The 24,145-nt window shown below is 50.0% G+C and overlaps 1 protein-coding gene across 1 annotated transcript in view; it reads right to left on the bottom strand.

The window, feature by feature from the left end:
* Positions 1-1,045: 1,045 nt before the first annotated feature.
* The window catches only part of LGI2 (leucine rich repeat LGI family member 2), a 31,114-nt gene continuing 8,014 nt past the window's right edge, over positions 1,046-24,145 (bottom strand). The window contains exons 5-8 of the mRNA XM_045834573.1: positions 20,482-20,553; positions 19,639-19,808; positions 13,523-13,687; positions 1,046-6,473 (exon numbers count right to left, since the gene is read on the bottom strand). Coding sequence (XP_045690529.1) covers positions 5,656-6,473; positions 13,523-13,687; positions 19,639-19,808; positions 20,482-20,553 — 1,225 coding nt within the window. The 3' untranslated portion in view covers positions 1,046-5,655. The remainder of the gene's footprint in view (positions 6,474-13,522; positions 13,688-19,638; positions 19,809-20,481; positions 20,554-24,145) is intronic.

A 24,145-nucleotide genomic window follows, 5' to 3' on the forward strand; every position in this document is an offset into this window, starting at 1 on the left:
GCACACACACACACACAAATACGAGGCACTCAGTCCTACAGTCGCAACGAAGTGAATTCTTCCAAATACCTGAATGCGCTGGGAAGCAGGTCTTTTCCTAGCAGGGGCTCCATGTGAGAATGCCGTCTGGCCAACGCCGTGACTGCAGCCTGTGAGACCCTGAGCAGGGGCCTGGCTGAGCCATGCTCGGACCCCCTGGCCCACCAGAACCACAAGCTCACGAACGTGTTTTGTGTTAAGCCACTACACTTGCGGTCATTTGTTACATAGCAACAAAACCCAAATTCATTGCACGTGCTGTACCAGTCATGAAACGTTCAATGATTGCCCGTTTCGTTTGTGGCATAATTAGCTACACCCCAACCGCTCTGTGATACAGCATGGTCCGTAGACCTTGTGCAGTGACTATGGACTCAGGCAATTATGATTTTGCTTCCTAATGGGATTGTGAGCCCCCGGAGGGCGAGAACTCTGTTCTTGTACTTCTTAGAAATCCCACAGTGCCTCAACGTGCTTGGCACACAGTAGGTACGGAGGCATGTGTGATGTGAGTTTTTGACCCTTCATTTGTCCAACTGAACTAAAGGGGCCTTAGATTAAAGACGTAGAGGCATGCAGCATGCCTCTGCTAAATGCCTGGGGTATAGCAGGTTAGGTCCCACACACGCAGAGAACAAGTCAAAACTCCTGCCCTGCCCGTCGTTCATGGTTCAACCCAACCCATGAGGTCTTGCAGTCTCGTCTCCTTCCCACGCAGAATCAGAAGACACCCAACGATTCCTAGAGTTGTCAGTCTGTCAAATTCTGATTCTGCAGGTCAGGTAAAGGGGCAACTAGAAAGATCTTCAGGGACTTTTTGTGAGTTTTCAGTTTGCAAGGTGAAAATGCAAAAGGCCGCTGTGGTGCCCGTCTTCCAGGAAACAGGGAGGGAGCGTGAGGACACATGGCCACCCTCTGCTTGTCCTCCACAGCCCGGGCAGTTGGCCCTTCACCTCTGACTCGGGGACGTAGCCACATTCAAGCAGACCAGAGATCAAAGCCGTAATAGGCAGGAGCTACTCTTTATTCATAGGTTTACAGAATGGATCGAATTAAGAGGCATATCATTTGTTAACTCTATTTACCAAAAAGAGCTAAATATATGTTCAGCCTTAAAATGCATTCATTGTAGCTTGTACACTGCAAAATTCGCTTTCATATGCACATGAACTATTCTTAGTTTGCCTAAATTATGCATTTAAAATACATAAAAATGATACCAAATGGCACACTGGCCTATTTTATCACAGGTCTTATACATTCCTGATAGTCAAAGGGGTTAATGGGGAATGCATAGTTTCCTACTAGAAAAAAAGGCAGATTCTCATACAAGCAATGGCGTAATGTAAGGATAAGAGTGCCTCGGTTTAGATTTCAGTCACTTTTCAGATACTTCTTACTCTCATTAGTGTTATAATTGGTTTTCTTCATGAATAATTGGGATGCTATTAATTTGCCTGATCATTCCACCGTCTACTTGCCTGGCTGAGGCAAAGGAAATCATTATGACTTTCTCTTTTCTTCCAGTTTATTTCCACTTTCCCCAAAGAGTTCCCTCCACCACAGCCATCTGCCCTGCTTTTCTGCCCATTTCCTTTACTTTTCCCCCAGGTCCTGGCCGTCTCGCTCACTGTGTCAACAACTAGATCATTGCCCTCTAGTCCAGGGTGCCGTTTCACAGAATCTCTGGCCACCGCCTAATTAAAGAACTGTTCTAAAGCTGCGAGCGAGGGGCGGAGGCTTCTGCAGAAGAATTGGGGAGCCAGCCCGAGACATTTTCATTAGGTGGCTTGCAAACAGACTGCCCTCCCGCAGGCCTTCCCCTCTCTTTCATTATCCCCCGGCGGAGACATTTCCATCGCGAGTGTTCCTGGCAGCCCAGCCTCCAGCATCCCACGCTGATTCCTTTCCTAAAAATATGCAGCCTCTCAGTCCGTGGGGAAGAAAAATGCAACCCTGCCATTTCCAGCGAGGCTGAGGGCGGCCTGGAGCAATTCATCATCGCTCGTGCATTCGAGTTCTCCGCTCCTCCCCGCCCCCCACGGAACCGTTCTTGTTTATCTTGTGGACGTCGTGACAAGAACCAGATGCGCCTCAACCTCAGCCTCCTTCCCACAGGTATGTGAGGGGAGAGACGACCGTGCCGGATGGAAACCCTCTTCAGAACAGAAAATTCTCTGCAACTCCTGGAAGACATTCAAGAGTGGGGGCGTGCCTGGAGCGGCGGTTCCGTGGCGTTTAATCGTTAAATGGTCCGGTTGATTGGATGGTTGTCTGTTCAGCACTATTTTCCTTCGGGCGATGCCCATTTTGTTGCACTTTTCATTTCCTCTCAAGGTGCTGCTATCTTCAAAACCACAATTAGAACGTTTTTCGCTCAGAGGACACAGCCGAGGCACAGAAAGAAAACGCCGGGCTTGCGGCTCAGAGGGCAAGTTCTAGTCTTGCCAGTCTCCACTGGCTCATGTTGAGCGAGCAATTGACTTAGAATTTCTGTGTCTACTTCCTTCTCTCCGAAACTGGAATGATGTCTGCCCTCGAATCAACTCCTTCTGAGCAAATGAGATGAACACAGATATACGTTGGGAAATATAAAGCTTTGATGAAGTACAAGTTGGTCTTATTATCCACCGCCCACGAGCACAGCGCCATCCGCACAGAAGGCTTATTTTTAGAGTCTTGATAAGAGATCTATTCCTGGCTCCACGGCATTTGGGGACAAGTCCTTGCTTTCAGGCTGCGTATCTCGGCCACACGGCTGTGTGGAGGGACTCGGAGTGAGCGCCTAGTCACCAAGATTGTAAAGAGAGAACAAGCTGAGATGACCGACCAGCGGGTGATGGGAACGGGTGGAGAAAGAAGCACATCACCTCCTAAAGCTCCCTCCACGGGGACGGTCCCCCATGTCCCTTGGCTTTGGATGTCTATCGTCACTCGGGGTTTTTTTTTTTTTCTCTCTCACATTATTACTGGAAGAAATCTTCTTGCAGAAATTGTTTAAAACTTGAGGGACTCTTGGGATGGAGCAGTAAGATTAATGAAGCAAAGCTTCCCTCGCCTCGCGCCAAGAACATCCACACTCCTTAAGTAAGTCGGCCAGAACAAATATCTCCTCCCTCAGCGCAGACACTCTGCGGGCTGCAGACTCGGATCCTGTCTAAGAGTTTCTAGACAAGCAGGTAGAAGAAAAGAAATCCTGACTGCAGCCGAGTGGCTTGCCCACCCTCTCACCCTCCAACCCCCACTCCCATCAGAAGCTTTAGATTTTTCTTCCCCCCTGTCTCACCTGGACTCAGCAGGTCCCTCCACCCCTCCTCACACCCAGCCTGGCACCCTGTGCTCCCTGGTTTTCAAGATTCTGGGCAAGGGTGACCAGGGGTTGAGGACACGTGGTTAGCCCCTAATTTTGCCCTCAGAGGTGAAGCTGGGAAGCAGGGGCACCACTCGGTAAAGGCAGCACTGTGGCGACATCCCGGGTGCCTTCTCTACAGATGTCTAAATCAGGACATCATTTTGATCTGGCCCCAGTGCGATCTAAACATCTGCTACCTGACTATTTGCCCAGAGCCCATTTTCCCACCCAGCCTTGCCTGAGGGCTGCCAAGCACCAGAAAAAATAGTTTGCCCATCTTGACAGCCCGAGGCACAGCAGGGCTGGCCCATGGTCAGCCACCCCAGGGCAGGGATCTGGGCGTCTGCTGTCCATTCAGGCAACCAGGAAGGCACAAGAACGCAGAAGAAAGAGTCACTTGTGCTTTCAAAGAGAAAAGCCCACCACTTTTCTTCTGTTTGTTTGGTGCTTAGTAGGAATGTTTCAAGCAACAAAGCCACTGTGTGTGGATGAGTTCGTTCACTAAAATCCCTGGCGTCCTCAGCTGGAAGCCCTCAGCCTGCAGCCCCAGAATGTACCCAAGAGAGCTGCGGTGACATCGATGCATTGTTCTCTAAGTGCTATTTATTGCCTCGATCTGCACTGCTTGAAGTCTGGGAACAAACACATTCATATCTGCGGCAAAACATCTCCCTACTCATGACTTGGCCAACAAAAAATCACTAAAAGAAATAACAATACAGTACAATGATTATGCTGTGCTCATGGCTAGAAGAGAAGTTGTGGGTTACTCTGTGAGAGCCACTCCTGAAAAGCATCCACTTCATACTCTCTGAAGAGACCCAGCTAACCAGGCAGAACATCCCCCTGGACCAGTCCACAAAACCAGACCCCCTGCCCCCACCGCCCTGCGATGAGCTTCCCAATGGTCCACACCAGAGTGGCCCATTTGAGACAGGCCACCTGGGCCCCTGAGTGCAGACCCACTCTGTGGGATTCAGCTCCACAGCTCTTCCCTACGGATGAGCTGGTCCCCCACCGCCATCCTGGATGGGATGAGCCCCCTGGCAGCACATGGCCCCCACTGAGCTAAGAACTGAGAGAGGAAGGAGCGTGCCATCCAGAGTACCCCACCTTCTACAGTTTGGTGCTATAGCACCTTTGGAAGGGCTGTGCTGGCAGGACGTCGACAAAGCAGACTGTTACATGAGTAGGGAGGTATGCAGGTGGGCAGGTAGGCAGGTTGCTATTCAATTACTTCGAATATTAAGTTGCCCAGAGGGCAGAGACATGCATCGGTCAAAAGGCCATCGCTAGGTTTCAAAGCACGTCGAGATTCGTGTCAAGTCCCCCTTGACTCCGCAAAATCTTCCTTCAGAAATTCTCCCCAGATGGAAATACCTGCTCTATTGCTCTGCAGGACAGAATAAAAAGCACCATTCAGTCTCTGGGCTGTCTGCTGGTTACCCGCACCCTCAAAGGACGGGGTCAGAGAAGCAGGTGAGTCGCAGAGAGCATCAAACGAGCACCGTCGCTCTGGCCACCGCGGGGGTCAGCTCTGAACCACAAGAAGAGGAGAAACTCCTTTGTCTCGCTCCTGGGCCCACAGCCCGTGCTGGGCCTAGACATGTATCAGCAGAACATTTTCTTGGTAGCAGAGGAGGCAATTCGTTAAACACTATTTGTTGACACACCCATGACAAGCATCCATATGAGCCAATGAAATAAATAGTCAGGGTTCAGCTAATAAGGGGGGGAGGGGTTTGGGAAATTGGGATGGCTCAAAATAGCACTGCTGAGTGTTATCAGATTTTTAAACTTATCATCAGCAAATCTTTTCAGCTGACTTTGGCTTTAAGCGTTCTTACCAGAAAGATTGCTAAAACGAGGTGAGAAAGGCCCATAGTTTGTTTGGTCTTTTTTAAAAAAAATGGTTCATTGTAATAGCTGTCACACCTTATCCAATGTTCTCACTTAAAAACAAAACAAAACAAAAAAACACATTCCTTTCCTAGATGGTAAGAGTTAAGACTGTACTCTTTTCTCCAGAATTACAGGCTTTAAGATGTCTTTTTAGATGGGAGAATGGGCGTGTCATGCAGTTAGCCAATAAACGCAATCCCTGATTAAAATGTGAGTTCTAAAAGGTTGAAAACTTCTAACTACTTCCCCGATGCAGGTTTAGTTTCAGACCTCTGAACCGGGCTCCTTTTTAAATATCTGTCCTCGCCCTGTCTTGGGAGAGCTAGTGCTACGCGTCCCTCACGTTCACCCAGCACCCCCCTTCACAAGCTTAAGTCAACCACTATGTGTTCGAAAATCTTTGTTTTCCCTTTGAAACTGGAGGCGAAAAAGAAATCTCTCCTGTCGGTAGAGACCGCTGTGAAGCACCGAGGTGCCTGCACATAAATCTCCTTAAATTTCTTGAACAGCTGCTTCTCTTTATCCCACTGGTAGATCTGGGAGAACGTGTAGTCACTGCCCAGGGCCAGGTAGTGGTTCTCTTTAAAGGAGAAGGGCTGCAGGGTCATGGCCCCCCGGGAGGGCAGAGCCTGGACCTCCACAAACTGCTTACTGTTCCACCTCATGACCCTGGAGTCCCCGATGAAGCGGGTGAGGGAGAGGTACAGGGCGTTCTGCATCCGGAAGCTCTTCACGGCCAGCACGTCCTCCATGTTGGGGATGTCACTGTGGGGGACAAACTTCTTGGAGCTCTTGTTCCACTGCAGGATGATGGGCACCTGGGAGCGGCTGGACAGGATCAGGTGAGACTTCCCGTCGATGTCCACGAACTCGGCATCCGTGTCCCTGAACCACTCGTGCAGGGACTGGTACGAGTAGAACCCTTTGCTGTTCCACTTGTACACCGTCGACAGGCCGGCTTTCGAGCTGTCGGCAATGATGAAGAATGTCTCGTCGTCGATCTGAAACAGCTCGATGTCGTTGGGCTTGGAGATGCGAGAGACTTCGATGTCTTGGAATTTGACAAACTTGGTCCAGCTCTCATCGTATTTGTAGATGTGAGAGCCGCCGAAGAGCTGGGCCACCACCACAAAGACCTGGTCCTCGATGAGGATGGCCTTGCAGCCCACGATGGACTGACCTGCGCTCCAAAAGAAAGGAGAGGGGGTTAGGGCAGACACCACGGCGACAGGGGCTCCTCCACGGTGACGTTGGGACCCAGGGGAACTACTGGCGAGAAATGTGTAACGGCGCAGCCCCTATGGAAACCATAGGAAAATTAAGCCATTGAAAACAAAGAATTACCATATGATCCAGAAATTCTATCTCTGGATCCTTAGCCAAAGCAATTCAAGATAGGGTCTTAAAGAGAGATGTGTACACCCAAGTGCCCAGAAGCATTATTCAAAACAGCCAAGAGGCGAAAGCCACCCAGGTGTCCACTGAGGGACGAATGCACAAACACACGTGGGTTATCCCTACCGTGGAACATTATTCAGCCCTTAAAAGGAAGGAGGTTCTGATACAGGCTACACTGTGGATGGATGGTGAGCACATTGGCCAAGTGAAATAAGCCAGTTCACAAATACACAAATGCTGTGTGATCTCACTCATATGAGGCACCTCGAGCAGTCAGACCCACAGAGACAGGGAGTAGAGTGGCTGCCTGGTCTGGGAGGAGGGGACAGTGGGGAGCTGCTGTTTCATGGCTGTGGGTTTTCAGTGTTTCCAGACGAGAGGGTTCTGGAGTGCGGCTGCACAAAAACGTGAACTTACCTAACACAGCCGAATGGTACACTTCCAAATGGCCAAGGCGGTCGGTGTTATGCTACGTCTGTTTTCCCACAATTAAAGAATTTTAAACCCTCTTTAGTACATGGCAGTTCCACAGAAACAGGGACATGCTGGCTGCCTGGGTCTCTGCGTCTTCAGAGGCAGGCGTCCAGTTCGGGAGACTCACTGCCACACCGAAGGGACCGTCTTCACGCTGTTCAAAACAGTGCTTCCCGACTGCACGGGACAGAAGGAGGCCATTGCGCGGGCTCCCTCTCTGGGCAGGTCGGGGTGGGGGTGGGCAGCCAGTGTTAAAGGGAGGCCTGAGGCCTCGTGGAAAGGAGGAAAAATTGTTAATAAGGGCTCTTGAAGACATTTGGCCTCTGCTGATTTCCAGAGCTACAGGAAACCGAGGCAGCGTGGCGTCAAACCTTGGGACTCGAGACCAGTGGCCCAGGGTTCCCAAGGAAGCCCCGCACCTGAAAAGCCCTGTGACCCCGAGCCAGTCATCTGGACTCTGTGTGCGCAGGCTCCTCGTCTGTGAAACAAGACAAAGAAGGAGGCTGGCCCTGACCTCACGGGCTGCCGTAGAGACGCAGTGAGACGCCCCGGTTCAGGTGTTAGCCCAGAGCGCCTGCACGCGGGAAGGAGTCGATAGCTAGTGGCTATCATCACTGAGTCACTGCAGCAACTGTCTCCGGAATCAAAAGACCTAGCTCTTCGAGAGACTGCCCACTGCACAGACACCTGTGGGATGAGCGATGATCGGTGGTGTGGCTCAGGGGGCACAAAACTAGACCTTTGCAGCTAAAAGGGAACATTGTGACTCCCCCAGAGGTCTGGACCACCTCCTACCAGCCTCTCCCACTCTGCTTTCAGACCCCAGACGACCCCCACCATCCTTCCCATTCCAGCCCACCAGCAACAGGACCCCCCCATGTTTCCAAAGTATTGACCCTCCATCTCCGTCATTTTATTAAAAGTTCTTTCCTCTAGTTTTCTAGGCAATTTGGACCAAAGTGAATTTGATCTGTAAATCACAAGGGAAGCCACCCAGTGTCTGTCCTCGGCAATAACTTTGGGGGCAGGCAGTAGGTGGCTGTTACAGCGATGTTAACTTTTCTCTTTCACTACGCTGGCCTTCTTGCAAGAACCTGGTCCCTTTCCTCTGCTTCTTGCATTTTTTTCTGAGTATCAAAGTTTTAAATGTTCCCTAAAGCAAGTTTTTAAAAATAATAATAACAGGTAGCATTTATAAAGTGTGTACTATGACCAAGCACTGCACTAAGCACTTTATATGTATCTTCACTTATTTAATCCTACACCAACCAGATGAGGCAAGTACTATTGTTACCACGATCCCCATTTTATAAAGGGTGAAACTGAGGCACAGAGCTTACGCAAGGTCAGACAGCTAGAATGTGATTGAGATGGGAAATCTATTGCTACCTCCCTAGTCTGGCTCTACTCTACACTCTGTCAACAACACACAGAAAGGTACGAAGAAGAAAATCTACATCACTGGTATTGCAAATGCTGAAATAATACTTCATATCTTGATGCATTTCTTTAATCCTCACTCTATGCTCATATTCAAATGCACTTTTAAAAAGTAAATGTGAGCTTGTGGGATATATACACAGGTTTCTGATAACCTACGTGCTTTGCACTTGACCGGTGTGTTGTGGACATGTCCCATGTTACTGCATCTTCTCTAACTAGATTTTTAAATACTACCCAGAACTCCAATGCATGAATGCACCCCAGTGTCACTAGTCCCCTATCGCTGGGCATTGCGGTTATTTCCAGCTTTTCATTATTGTGAGTAACATGCTCCCTTATAGAGAAATCTTTTTTGGAAAACCATCTGGCAGTGTTCTTCAACGTTTGCTGAGTCAAACATTGTGCACATTTTCAAAGGCTTCTGGGCTGAAACTACCAAGCTGCTCTTCGAAAGCTGCACCGACTCCCCGCCGCCGACTCTAATTGAGAGTGCGTGCTCCTGGTCTCCTTCCTGAACCGCCTGGCCGTGGAGGTCCCTGCTGCCCAGAAGCTCCCTCCTGGCCTGCCAGCCGCAGCGGAGGGGCCGGTGGGGCAGAAAGAACTCGTTCTTTAGGAAGGCTCCACCACGTTTCTGTGCACGGAGGTGCCAGTAGGAGCAGAGGTCATACTGTGCGCACCCGTGTGTGTGTGTGTGTGTGTGTGTGTGTGTGTGTGTGTGTGTATTCTAACGTAGGAAAGAGAGACTAGAGGCTGGGCCATACTTTGTACATAGAAATCAAAAGTCAAACAAAACAAGTCAAAACCAGAAGAGCTGAGAAGAGATGTGGAAAGAAAAAGATGTGAGGAGTAAGCCCTTGGGGTGAACACGACCACGGGTTTCCCTCGCCCCCTAGAAGCTGATGCACAGCTGGAGCTGGCCCTGTCGCCCAGTGCTCACTGGGGTCACAAGGGCGGAAGCAGGTGCACCTCCCACTCCCCGGAACTCCGGTCTTGCCAGGCAAGGCTGAGAAAATCTGCCCAGCCCTTGCCTGACTCTGGGACCACCCCGTGACCAAACAAGATGACCAACGAGACGTGCTCGCCCCATGAAGAGAAACCAGTCCACATTTGCCCAGGTCTTCTTTGGGGCAAGCGGTTGCGTGGCTGTTCCCTTTCTCACCCTGTGCCTGGCGCATGCGTGCTGCGGGGCCTCCTTCAGGTCAGGCTCAGGTGCAGCTGGCCACGCTCCTTCCTGCACCCAGGGGTCCACCTACTTCAGCAAACGCCCTCTTCCCCTGCCTCCCTGCTGGCCCCTGCCAGTCCCTACACTAATGAACATTGTGGAGAGGTTTTATCTGAAGTCAAAGAGTTAGGGTCTGTGGGGGGAGGGGGCCTGCGCCTGTCTCTTCTTCACTATAAAACAGAGACAACACTACGCATGTTAAGAGCTTATGTGGTTTACGACAGAAAAGGCTTAAAAATCACTGCGTACATAAATGTCCGTTGTCTTCCTCTGAGGGAAAAATTGTGTGGCAATGAATGTGATCTGTGTTTAATAGAAACTCACGTACTGAGGGAGGAGAGAAGACAGGTGTGTTATTCCAATCGGGTCATCAAGGAGTGCTTCCTGTAGGAGGCTGCATTTGAGCCTGGAGACCCGGGTGAAGGGAGAAATATATGCAAGTGAGATGGCTGAATTGTAAGATGGGATCCGAAATCAATAAATGACGTAAAATAGGCCACACATATCAGGCAGGCATGCTCAGGCCCTGCTGCATGGATTTGTGTGCTTTCGTGACAACGGGTAAACAATCTGCAGCTGGCAGCTCCCCTAGTGGTGGTGGCAAGGAATGGAAATCAAATACCTATTTCTTACTCCCCGCTGGTAACCCGACGTTCATTGAGAGTTTACTATGTTCCAGGCTCTGTGCTGAGTGTTATACCCGTTACCCCCATTCAATTCCCATGGGCCCAATAATGCTACCACGGCCCCATTTTACAGACGAAATGGGAATGCATGAAATTCCTGTTTTACAGATGAAAGGGGCACATGGAAGTTAACTAGCGTGGCCAAGGTCATCAGCTATAAACATCTGAAGCCACTTTTATCGATCACCAGTGTGATGTTCGCACTTGTAAGCTTTACCACTGTGGGAGCCATTTCTTGAGCTTGGCTGCGAAGAGAATCCCAGTGAGCTTCATGACTGGCTGCCACCCCTCAGACTCAGACATCGAGACTGAGGGGTCCAGGAATCCCTGGAAACTAGCAAGGTCCAGCCCTGGCTCTGGCCATGGCCACACCCACTCCGACCTCACTGACCACTTCCTACACTCCACCTGTGTGGGCTCCACTGGGTCCAGGCCATCGGTGCCCACCTGCAATTCCTGCAACAGCCTTTCAACCCTTCACTCTCTTTCCACCTCTGCTCCTCCTCCCACAGGCCACTCTCAACCCAGGGCAGCCCTCCGATCTCTGCACAAAGCCCTCCAAGGCTCTGCGGAGCGCTTGGAGAAAACGCCCGAGCCCTCTGTAAGACCTGCAAGGCCCCGTGATCAGCCCTCCTTACCTCTCCGACTTCGTCTTCGCCATGCTCCCCCGGATCGTTTTGCTCACGCCAAACTGGCCTCCTGAATTGCCCAGACAAGAAACCCTCCTGCCTCTGTACCTTCGCACTGCTGTTCCCTCTGTCTGTAATGCTCTTCCCCAAGTTCTTCGCATGGGTCAAGCCCTCATGCCCCACAGGCCCAACTCAGAAAACACCTGCTCCATGAGGACTTTGCCAGACACCATCTAAAATTTCAACCTCCCACACCCAGCCCACCTTCATCTCGCTTCTTAGCATGCTGCTACCTAAGTGTTATATGTATTACAATTATTTGTCCTTTTTATTCTCTTACTCTCTCTCCTGTGAGAATGTAAACTCCTTGAAGGCAGAGGTGTTCATCTGGCTTGTTTGTTGCTACGGCCCCAGCACCAAGACTGTATCTGGCTCAGGGTAAGTGCTCAAGGAGTCTCTGTGAATGAATCAATGAATGAATGAATGACTTGAACTCAGGCATGCCATGAGCTGTAGGTGGGGGGCAGTGCCAGCCCTTCCCACCCAGGTCAGCCTGGGAGAGGGAAGGAGTGTGATGCACCAGTGACAAACCCTGGGCTCTGCAGGGTTATCTGCAGAAGTCACAGTGGAGTGACTCATCCATGACAGTGTGAAGAGGAAGCCAGCATGAAGAGCTGCCTGCCCCGTGCCTGGCACTCGTCAATCCTCACAGCTTCCACATGGGGTGTACCTGCCCATTTCGCAGATGAGAAAACTGAGCCTAGGGGGCCACCGGGACTTCCAAGCACATGGCAGAGTCAGGAGTAGGACCCACATCCGTCACTTTTCAAAACCCCAGCTCTTCAGAGTCTGGATGCCAGCTCCCCCTTGAAGGGAGGGCTTTTGCCCTCTACCTAAGGGCAGGCAACTCACAGTATTACCCCCAGTGGCTGCTGTGAGTTTCCAATGAGACAAAGCAGCGTCTGGCACCCCGCACCCTGACAGCCAGCACTGACAACGAGTGTGGACACTGGGAACTCCCTGCACAAGAGCAAAGCATCACTCTGCTCCCACCTCGTATCATGGCAGAAGGCCGCAGGGGGTTGGGGGGGGGGCAGCTCTCTCACCCCTCACCTACCTTCCAAGTCAGGGAAAACAGGGGAAAAAGTACATGGGTAGCGAGTCCCTCTATCGCCTCCCTTTCTCCTTTAATGTGGACTCCGTTTAGTGTCCGAAGGCCTCAGCTTCCGTCGACAGGTTCACCTGCGCGGCGGCTCCGTGCTGAGTCTGCACTTGGACAAGCGGGGCTGCGCTCAAGAATGTGAGCTCAGCACCAGGTGGCCAGATGGCTCGACAGCAACGTGGCTCATCTGAAAGGGCCTCTTGGTGGCATCTGCTTGTGCGCCTCACGGGCCTCTCAGGGCTGCGAGATGAGGCTCCTTACGACACTTTCCCTGCCTCTCTGCATCCTGCACCTGCTGCGAAGCCACTTGGTGCCGGAGAGATTCCTGGGAGCCTCCCCATCCGGAAATTCTACCTAGATGTGCTTCTCGCTGCCACAGCAAAACGCTGCTCGAACTCCAAATCGGGAACCGCTAAAGGAAATTCTCTCTGGGGGTAACAGTTGGGCCACCGTGATGCGGTTTATAAAGTTAGTGTCATTATCAGGTTGCACTTGATAAATGAGAAGTCTTTGAAATATCATTTTGACTTTATGCGCTTATTTAAAAAGCAAACAGACCACCCATTTTTAGTAGCACTAAGACCCTGGGATGCCCTGCCAGCACTGAAAGAAGCACTAACTCTTGTCCCAAAGGCCTGAATCTAACAGCTATGTGTTTTTATTTGTTTGCACTTACTAAAAGGAAGCAGTGACCACCAGGACATGACATGGGGGCAGGAAGAACAGCTAGAGAGTGTACATGTGTTTGCATGCATGTTCACGTGCATGAGCATGAGCACTGTGTGTGCATGTCAACACATGCCTGTGTGTGCTGCATGAGCACACATGCACATGTTAGTTAATCATCGGCTTTTAAAACGTCAAAGGAGTCCTGTAGATGCTGCAGAGCTGGTGCCATCTTAGGCAGCCATGCCCACTCAAGATCAAGGGGTTCTCGAGGTCACTTCTCACCCCTCCAGGAAAGTGCCCCCCACCACAGGCAACCCGTCACCCTCTCCCTTTCAAAAGGATCACCAGCAATAAACAGGGTACCACATGAGGCTTCTGGTCTCACCAACAATGGACCACGTCATGAAAAAAAAACAGAGAGATGGGGTGAGGCTGGAACATGTCCCCCAAATCTAACCAAGTGAGAGAGCAAGCAGTGTCTCAGCAGAGAACGTCTCTTCTCTCGCCACAGTGAGGCCCGCACGTCTGATCACAGCCACAACACACCTGTAATGTTGTCGTAGCTCCGGAAGTTCATTTCGATGTGGTCCCACTCGAGCACCATGCAGTTCTCCATGCTGGGCTGGGCGATGGCCACATACACATCGTTCTTGGAGTTAAACGTATCCACCGAGACCGACTGGTAGGGCAGAGTCTGATGAACGACAAAATCTGGGGAAGGGTGTTGGGACAGAAAGCCTCCGTGAGAGCTCTTGTGGGAATGACCGAGCACCCCTTCTTTCCTTTCTCTCATCAGTTCCCAACAAAAGGGGGAGGGGGAGGACAGGAGAGAAGCAATGCAAACATCACAGCGTGTTTGGCTTTGGGAAAAGGCTGTGGCGTGCACGGGATCATCAGGCCGAACGCACAGCTCCTAATACAACTTCTTTGAGATAAACAGGTGATGGGTTTGGCTAAAAGATCTCGGTGTTTTAATCAAATTGGGTGAGACCTGGCTTTCAAAAAGGCATGACAGAAGGATGCCACACAGCAGCATTCCGTGAACTTTCCTCCGTGAACAAGGGGGGCCGTGGGCAACTTCATTTGGGAGACGCTGTGTTTCCAGCCCTCCCAGAAGAAACCTCGGTAATAAGGAACCCTGCTGGTGGTGTTTGCCACGGTGGGCCTCCAGCTCACCGGACAATGGGGTCCTTGGAGCCCATTAGCACGCTCCCCTGCTCTGCGTTACACCAGCGCCAAACTGTCGTGGCAGGGTCACAATGAAAAGTCGACCCCCAAGCGGCACACTGCATATGTGGCAGCCACACCAAGCCCTCCGGTGTGGTCTCAGAGGTTTATGAAGCCCCTCGTGCAAGGAGGTTAAGCATGTTTGCTGGCTCCTGGACCCAGTGCAGCGTGAGTGCCTGCAGTCTGGAGATCTGTTGGAGCTTCAGGCACGTGCTTGACTCTTACATTTAGCAGTAAAGTAATACCCCTTGTCCACATCGCTCCCCTGACTCACTGTATTAAACCTCGGGAGGGAATGTACAATTTCACTAAGGGGCAGGGCACACATGCTCTCAGGTGCACAGACAGTTAGTGTGGGGGGGAGCCAGAGAACCGACGAAGAAAAGGAAGAAAAGAACACTAATAAAGTATAAGAGAAGTCCTTTCTCTGGCCAGAGAGCTTTCCACGTGCACTGCTTCCTGGAGGGTTAAATGCGCCCGGGACACAATGATGGAGGGCGTCTGGCTAAGGAAAGTCGCTCCTAAGAAAAGTCCTGGCTTTGTCCATCTAGCCCCACACCATCCTTGACGGTGGCCCCTCAAGTCCTGTCTCCCCTGCAAAGCCTCTCCGACCCTTCCAATCCTCAGGACCCTTCCTAATGCACTGGGCACATAAGCCGGCCCTGCTGTTTTACACCCTATTATTCACGATGATTGAATCTTCAACGTGGTGACAGTGGGGTCAGCTTTGGAGAAGTGGGAGAGAGCTAGAGCCTCGAGGAATTTTACAGAGCCAGGAGCCCAGAGAGGGTGTGTGTCTGCCCTTAGACACACAGCACGGTGCATCTCCTGAACAACTGGAAGGCCTCTAAGGTCAGACCTGGGTCCTACACTTCTCAGAGCCCTCATGGCCCCAGCCCATGGCAGCCACTCAAGAAATAACTCTGACACGGAAGCCTCTTAAAGCTGTTACACGAGACAGGCCGTAAAGGGACAGGCCACCCACGAGTGAGTAAAGAGGGGCAGCGCTGAAGGAGGGGAGGCGGGAACAGAGGTGAGAGCAGCGCTGGGCAAGTGCTGGCGTAGGGAGCATGGAGGCGGCAAGAGCAGGTGCCGGTCGGTCGGGGCAGCGGCGAGGGGCCCGACTGCGGGAGTGAGGGCGACGGGAGGCACTGGAGAGGGTGCTGCGCCTGGGGTCAGACCACCTGAAACCACTTCCTGCACAGGAGAGACACTGCACAAGTGCTTCCCCAGACAAGGCCTCAGTTTACTGAGCCACACTATGGGTGCACTGGTGCTTACCTCCCCAGCTGAATGGCAGAGGGACATGTGGGGCAGTGTTGATAGAAATGCCCACCTCGGGGCTTAGCACACTGTAGTTGCTTAATAAATATGGAATTAAAGTTAGAGAAAGGACGGTCTACCTCCCCTGTCCCAGCTACCACTGGGCTGTCACTTGGGGGAGTGTCCACTTTAATGGCATCGAAGACAAGATGCTAGAGCTGTGACTCCATCTGCCTGCTGAGTGACCTAGAGGAAGTTACTTAACCTCTGCCTCAGCCTCCTCATTGTACATTACGATCCACACTCACTTAGACCTGCATAAAGTTAGTGCCCGATACACGTTCACTGTCAGAAGTGTCCCTCCCTGTGTATGGAAGGTGCTTGACTGGTGCTGCTGGCTCATTCTGAAGGCCGTGGGGGTGCAGGCAAGGACAAGGCTGAGTGGACGATGCTCGCAGGTGTAGTGAGAAGAGGGAGAAGCAAAGAGGAGGCTGTCCCTGCACACCAACAGCAAGAGGTAGCCAAGGGGGAATGGGGACAGGTGGCACTGTGGATGGGACCCCGTCTGTGGTCGCCCCTTGGTAGTGTTATGTATGTAACTAGACAAGTACATATAGTCTTATGGTATTAGTTCCAATGATAACCTTAGGCTACCTGCATGAAGATACGGAAGAGTCACGATGGCCCCTAGCCCCAACTTTCTACCAACAAACCCAAAACACCACCGTTCCGCACTCAAAGGGCAAAGCAGAAAACGTCAGCCTCGGTTCTTGCCTGCTGGCAGGGGCAGGACCAGTGCAGGAGCCGGGGACCACTGACCTATGACACGTGTCTCCTCTGTGCTCGTGCATCACTGCGTGGGAAGTGGAAGCAGGCCCTGTCTGCGTCCTCTTCAGGAGTCAGAGAAGGACTCAGAGAGTAGCAGTGCATTCCTTCAGTGACAACTGAGACGGCTACAAACCCTCCCCGACCCCCGGGTACAGCCCTCGGATCCGAGCCTGCAGGACCTTCTAAACACCACGCGATGCCCGTCACACTTGTTCTAGTCTGTCTCCTGGCTACATACATATTGAACTCCCAGAGACACGAGCATCTTCTTAAACATGGGGGTCCTTTAAAGTGATGACCAAAACGTCAGTTTTTTATGAACGAAGCCCAGAAAGAGAAAGAGCTGCCAGAGAGGACAGCCTTTTACACACCTAGCCATCAGTGGTCTGCTGATCATTTATTTTCCCCAAAACATCCGTCTCATCATATTTTCTATAAACTGAGTATCTGACACAAAACAAACTGTTAAGTCATTTGAATCATAAATCTAATTCTAAGGAGATTCCTTTTCCCTTCCTCCCTCCCACCCCCCCCACCCCCTTTAAAAAAGGAGGAAGAAGACAAGAAAAAGAGGAAGAAACCGGGTGGAAGAAAATGATGGATGCAGATGTGCATGTGTGTAGCGGGGAGGGGGTTGGAATTTAAAGATCTTCTTCCGTCCTCATCTTAATTTATCTTTCACAAACGGCACACGCACATTCATGTGGAACGCTCTCAGAGAATGCACATATTGATACGACACCAATTTACTAGTGTTTAAGTATTATTGGTATTCTCTGCAAAAGCCTGCCGCTTCCCTTCGCGCTGGATTAGTTCATGATGTCAGTGGGACGCTTTCAGTTCAGGCACGGCTCCCACTGGAATCAACAGATTTTTACACAGCTATTTATAGCACTTGCAGAAAATAAATTATACATGATGCCTATCCTGTTGGGAGAGAAACTGCACATTAATGCATTATTTCTCTTCGCATTTTCATCAGCCCTGAAATAGGGAAGCTAACAGGACCATTAGGATGCAAAACTCACTCCCTCTAAGGAATTTAGTGAATTATCCACCTAATGTGGGGAATCATGAGCAGGTAACAGGGATTTCTGAGGTGGTTAAAAATAGACTCGCGGCGGAGGGTGCTGGCAGGACGGTGATTAAGCTGGAGAGCCGAAACCGTCCAGGGCTTGCTGCGCGGCGTTAATTACACCCCTGTGCCCAGAACAGTGTCTGCCTCGCTTCTTCCATCTGAAGAACTCACTCTTCGCCGGCAGCTCTGAGCTCAGAGGAAAACAAGGCACCAAGGACATGTGCTTCCTCCCGAACCTTTGGCGAGGATGCGCTCACCGTGCCGGCGCGAGCGTGGGCTTTCCGTCTTCCTCAGCCCTGAATAAAGCGGAAGATAGGAGCCCCCCGAACCTCCCAACTTATGAACCTATGTTTCTACAGGGCAGGGACTCTCTCTGGGGACTGGTCACAACCTGGCTGTGCCATTGTCTTCCATGGTGGAAGAAACTAGAAGCAAGATAACTTGTCCAGGAGTCTTCAAGGGAGAAAACGACAACCCAGAGTCACCATCTCCCTGTTACCAGGGGGAGCGCTGACTATCTCGATTTAATTGCAAGCTTTTTAGCAAAGATATATATATGAGAGAGAGAATGCCCTGCAATGCATTAGGGGCTCACACTGCCCTGTGCATTCTGGCTGTAAGACAGATTTCAGATCGGCCACCTCCATTCCCCTAACAGTTCTCAGAGCCCGGATTGTTTTGGTAGCCATCCACGGGGCTCTGAGGTCAGAAGTCATACTGTGTGTCGCGTAAGTTATTCCCCGCTCCCCAAGGCCCTCTAGAGCCTGTGTCATTTCTCTCTGAGCTGGGCAAGCTTTCCGTGCATCGCGGCCTGGTGTGAACAGCACAATGCAAAAGCTGTTAACGTCACAAGGGGGGTTGGAGAACACTCCAGAAAACCTGCAGAAGAGGTCGAGAGGAGCCCCGATGAGCTTAGGTGTAGCAATGCATGCCAAATGGCCTTGAAGGCCACCTTTGGGTGCAAATGTCCTTGACTCGACCTCTGATTTATTGCGCTGCCCCACAACACAGTAAATAACCTGCCAGTGGCCTCAGCTGGCTACAGGGCACCTGCCGATTACACAGCTGAGCAAGCTCCCACTCCGTGATGAAAGACAAGGTCATTTCCGCAGGAGTTCAGGCGTTCTCTCAGAAGGGAGCAGGACTTGTAGGGTCCCTTATTTACAAAGTTATCTAGAAATAATTTTTACTTTCTGAGTGTTTGTTCATTTGGAAGACGGCAGCAGGGCTGGCCTAAATGTGATATTTTATTCTTGAAGTCCTTTTGTCTTTTTAGTTTCTGGAACTATTTCCTGAGTTCTCGTGCCTGCTGCTCCTACTGACATGCCCGGAGGCTCTGCCGATATCAGATCTCAGCCTACATGTTGATTTTTTCTGAGTCTGATGAGCAAGTGCCGTGCTGTGGGTGGATCCTCCTCTCCCCTTTACAAACCAGACTTCAGAAGCCGCGGCAGCTCCGTCTCAGCCCGTCCGTCGCAGGGAGACACTCGCCTGCCCCCTGCAGGGCGTGCGGAGCGGAGGCAGTTTGCACCACGGAGCCCCGGTTCTCCAAGGTTCACTGCGTCCCAGAAGGCTGTTTGAGGACCACAGTGTTCGAGACGGGAGACGTTGGAGAGCCGAGGTTTGACTGTATCCTAGTTTTATCTCTATAGCCTGCGAAATGTATCAACTGAAAACTTAAGGCAGGCCCTCCAGTTTGCAGTTCATACGAAATCAAGCTTGACATTTTTCCCTCAATAGGAGTTGTTTCTTTTGACAACTAACTGTTCACTTAGATTTCTACTTCACCACTGGTTATAATTGAGCTAGTTATCTTTTTTTTTACCTGGAACTACGAACACGATTTATAGATTTTTAAAGTCTATAAACTTGAACTTTAAATATTCACTCAGATTCATAGAATTCAATAATTTTGGTGTCTCAGTGCTAGCTTTAAGTGGAAACCCAAACTGATTTGAAAGTGGTTTTGTGCCAAACTCACTAGTGTATACTTCATTCTTTTTAAAAAAATCTTTTGAGAAATTTGAATTTTGTAAAGAACCAACAAGACTCGAAATTAAAGCCAGTGCAGTTAACAAACATCTAAACGGTTGAGATCTTTTTTGCACCACATCAATTCATATCCCTTAGCACCTTTACATTTTGCCTAAACTAATTTTGATAGAAAAGGTTTACACCCACTTTTCTCCACTCCCTGTTGACAGTCTGAAAGAACATCAGTGGATTATCCCGCGTAACCGTCTTCGGGGACAGAGGGTCTGAATACCTGTCGTCGTGCACTCGTAGTCGAAGCTGGTCACGTCGTTTAGCTTCTTCTCCTGGTACTCAGGGGGACCGATACACAGCACATCCGAAACGGTGGAATTCGTCATCTTCAACCACAGGTACAACCACTTGGCTTTGCAGTCACACTCAAATTTATTGCCCCTCAAATCTCTGAAAATAAATAAATAAATAAAACAAAACGCAAACACAGAGACACAAGACAGGCCGGAAATGTTTTGGCAGTAATACGAGACTCCTGAATCACTAACATCTTGATAGAGGTAATGCCCCCCAAAAATGTAATGTGAAATTGTTTTTCTATCCAACACATCCTATTTCTTGTCCTTACCACTGCCTTTATTGAGTAATCCTCAGTGCCTACGAACTGAACCATACGGCCTCCAGAGAGCCTTTGGGGCCAACATACCACCATTTCTCCCCCGTGCTACGCTGGACACGGGGGACTCGGCAGGGGGACACCCACCCCCCCACACACACACAGGTTCTCACAAACACACACAGGACGCTGTAGGACACCAGTTTCCACAGACACGGCTGGAGCGGGAAGATCCCGTGAAATGACACCCAGTGAGAAGGGGCCAACGCTAGCAGGCTAAAAACACTGTCTCCGGGAAAGGGCCCAACGCTCCGAGGTCTGTTCTAAAATGGCAAAATCCAGTCCAGTACAGACTCGGAGCTGTCTCCTAGCGAGCACCTCCTTGTCACAGAGTCTCCAGCTATGTATGACAGGAAAGAAACGCAGCAAAGAAGGAGAGAGTATTTAAAGACACGATTAACTGGGGCACAATGACAAGCAGGCATAAACTGGATCTTCATTACTTACAGTTCAATCAGAGAGTCTAAATCACTGAAGACGTCTCTCGGGAGTGCTTTTATGTGGTTATTGGCCAAAGAACTAGAACAAGAAAGTAACATTTTAATGTGGTTATTATCTTCATGCCCTATTACTCTGGAGTCCCTTAAATAACGTAATGATTTCAAATAGAGCTCTAAACCTCTTCGGCACACTGCGGTTCAATTTCCGGCTTTGGTCATCAATACTGGGATAAAGAAATGCGTTTAGTTATATACCAAAATAACATTATAGATGCTGGAGTACCATGTAAATCTTTTGTTTTGTTTTTACAACAAGCATTTATTAAACTCTTCACAGACATCTATGAAACCTCTGACACCACTCACGCATCTCCAAATAAAAGCTACAGTCCCTTTGATGGCACCCAAGGCCCTCCCCTGGCCAGTCCACCCCCACCCCCACCCACCTATGGGGCCGAATCTACACCACCAAGATCCAGCCACATGGCCTCTTTTTACAAAATATTCTTTAACCGATTTTAGAGAGAGATGAAGGAGGGAGGCAGAGAGAGAGAAAGAGAGGGAGCGAGAGAAACACTGATTTGTGTTTCCATTTATTATGCATTCATTGGTCGATATTCTTGTATGTGCCCTGACCAGGGATCAAACCCACAACCTTGGAGTATTGGGATGACATTCTAAACAACTGAGCTACCTGGCCAGGGCACGCTGGCCTTTTTGTTATTCCTCAAACAGGGGAAACGCAGTCCCAGCTCAAGGCCTCTGCATCTGCAGTCCTTCTGCCTAGAATGTTCATCCCCCAGGCCCCCACAGCTCACCCCATCACCTCCTGCCTCTGTCCTCAACTGTCTCTGACCTCTCCGCCTCTTTCTCACGGGCTCTGTTCTTCCCTGCATGACTGTTGCTTGGCACACTATACATTTTATTTATCTATTTGTTTATGGACTGTGTATTTTTCCTATACATAAGCAACATGAGGAAAGATTTCTGTCCATCCACATTTGCATCCTTGGCTCACAGAACAGTGCCTGGCACATAGTAGGTACTCAATAAATCTTTGTCGAATGAATGAATTAATGCACTAAAATGACAATGATTTAAAAAAAAAGATGCACAGTCTTGTGCCAAGAAGTTCCCTAATGGTCCATTTAAGTGAATGCTATCACTTGTGACTCTAAGAAAGGACTCGGTAAATACACTTTTACATAAAGACTTCCAGCTCTAACCCGAACGACAATATAAAATCTCAATGAGCCACGTGTATGAAATGAATGATGGTGGTCACTTTCAGTTTCTCATTAACGAAGGTTGGCTAGAAACCACTCTGCATGCTTGCTCTGAGTGTTGAAGAGCTTTCTATAATGCCCTAGCCCACCCCCGCTCACCCAGAAGGAGACTTGAACGAAGAACCATCAACTCCTCCGAAGATTCGGGACTTGGCAGCACCCTGCCATCATCCTGCTGAAGACGAATGCCCGAGGGCCGGGCTGCTGACGTTGAAAGATGCCGGTGCAGAAGTGCCAAGCACCAGGCCTGCAGCCCCACCCCCACCCCCCGCCCCCCCCATTCTGCTCTGCTGTGAGTCAGCCACAAAACAGATGCCCACAGCTTTCCCTCACACGGGAACACAAACAGCAAAACTATACAGGATAAACACGTGGGCAGTTCAGCACCAACCTCTTTAAATAGATACATGAAATTACTCTTTCGTGGCACCAGAATGACCCGTCGCAGAAAGAGGAATTAAAGAAACGAGTATTCTTCCTTAGACTCAGCCAGGGCGGACAGCTCTGAGCCCACTTCAAACCGACCCTTCGGGCTTCGAGATACTAACAGAATACGGGGAGACCCCTTCCTTTCTAGAGAACCACCCCTGGATTAGAATACCACTTCGTGTATTGTTAAACCTTTCTTTCCTAAATGACTTATCCGTGCCTTTTTAAAGATGTTGGGAAATAGACTAAATATATAATCAGATTGAACATACTCTAGACAGATTTCTGAAATTAAAGAACATGTTTGTTTTGATTTTTTTCCCCTGGTTGATGGTGGCTTTACCTGAAAAGCACAAATTTCTTTCTAGCTCATGAAAGGTTAATTATTTAGCTAAATGTGCTGTTGCTTGAAATGTATCGTACTGAAGTGACAAGACCATACAGATTGGTCAAGGCCAAAGAAGCAGACCGTTTAGCCACCGTTCCAAGTGCTCCATTTAGATTTCAGAAAGCTGAATTATTTACGCGGGCCGGCCAGCCCACTCACACTCAGCGCCTAATGTCTTACTCCCCACTTCATTTTCCCTACCAATTCACAGCCCTTACTTCATTTCTAAAACTCCTTGACAGCAACCTGTCCCTTGGGCTGCAGAGAGAGGCCTGCTGGAAAACAAACGCCCTAGATCTTAGTTACAGATTGGCGCTGCTCCCCCAGCACTCTGAAACCTGATCTTTGATTCTTTACATATACATGGTACCCTGCAGGTGTGGGGAAAGTTCTTAGAAGTTTAAAATCAGACACGTAAACAAGCAAGTTCCATATAGCGACTTTTTTAATCACAGGAGTGAACTTGAAAGAGCTGATGTGCTCTCTCTGCTTAGAAGTTTACCACATGGGGAGCTGTGGGGGGCACCATGGAAGGCTCAGCTCATTCTTAAACGATGTATTCAATGTTTTAAATACAACCTACATCTCCAGCCTGGGGGAGGCCACTTTAAAGCCACCTCACATGCCAAGAAGTAGAGTCCCTACAGAAAATCCAGCTCAGGAAGGAACATACTGGTCAACCAGCAAATCGGAAACAAGTCCTGCTGGCTTAGCCCGGAGCTAGAGGCTGGGCGCAGGGCAGAGCTAATGGAAGATCCTGACCAGCCCTCTCCTCGGGGGACTTGTAGTGATGCTGGCAAGATAAAACTAATGTCCGTGAAACAGCACAACCAGTATGGCCTGCGTCTACAGGAAAGTGTGTGGGTGTGTGGAGCCAACAGAGAGGGCCACAGGAGCCATCCAAACGGCTCCATGGCAGGGACAGAACTTCATCTGGACTTTGAAGGAAAAGCGGATGGATTCCAGGATATTGCAGACGAAAGAAACAGCCTCCAGGGCAAGAGAAAGGCTGGAAGGAAAAGCCCAGGAATGAGATGAGCTGGGTCCACATGGGGACACCCTGAGAGCCCAGTGTTCTGAGGACTTTGGGGATATGAGGCTGCAGAGCTGGGGACAGGGGGCCCTGTTGGCTTGGCTGTCAGACGGCAACACATGCTAGGACAGGTGTATTAGTGCATCTGATGCGCTCTGGACCCAAGCCGAGGATTCCTTTGTTCCCTCTGCATTTCACACAGAGGAGGAGGCGCCTCTTACACATATGTACATCTGATATACACAGATATGGTGGTGTGTGCAGATGCACAGACATGCACACATGAAGCAGTTATGTACACACGTAGAGAAGTCCATGTACCCATGGGAACAAATGTGCAAAGCTATGCAAATATACATGCATGATACCTGCATGTTCTCACTGGTTTTCAGACCAGGGGCTGTAGCCAATTCGTTGAATAAAAGTTGACATCTGGGCTAACTCAGTCACGTGAGCTTTGCTTTAGGTTCACAATTTGCCCAGAGTCTTTGCTTAAAACAAAGCCCCTCATTCCTGACTTCTGGGGACTGGGTTT

This window comes from Phyllostomus hastatus, unplaced genomic scaffold (genome assembly GCF_019186645.2).
Source record: "Phyllostomus hastatus isolate PE091 unplaced genomic scaffold, TTU_PhHast_1.1 phas_contig_196, whole genome shotgun sequence".
NCBI classification, from domain to species: domain Eukaryota; kingdom Metazoa; phylum Chordata; class Mammalia; order Chiroptera; family Phyllostomidae; genus Phyllostomus; species Phyllostomus hastatus.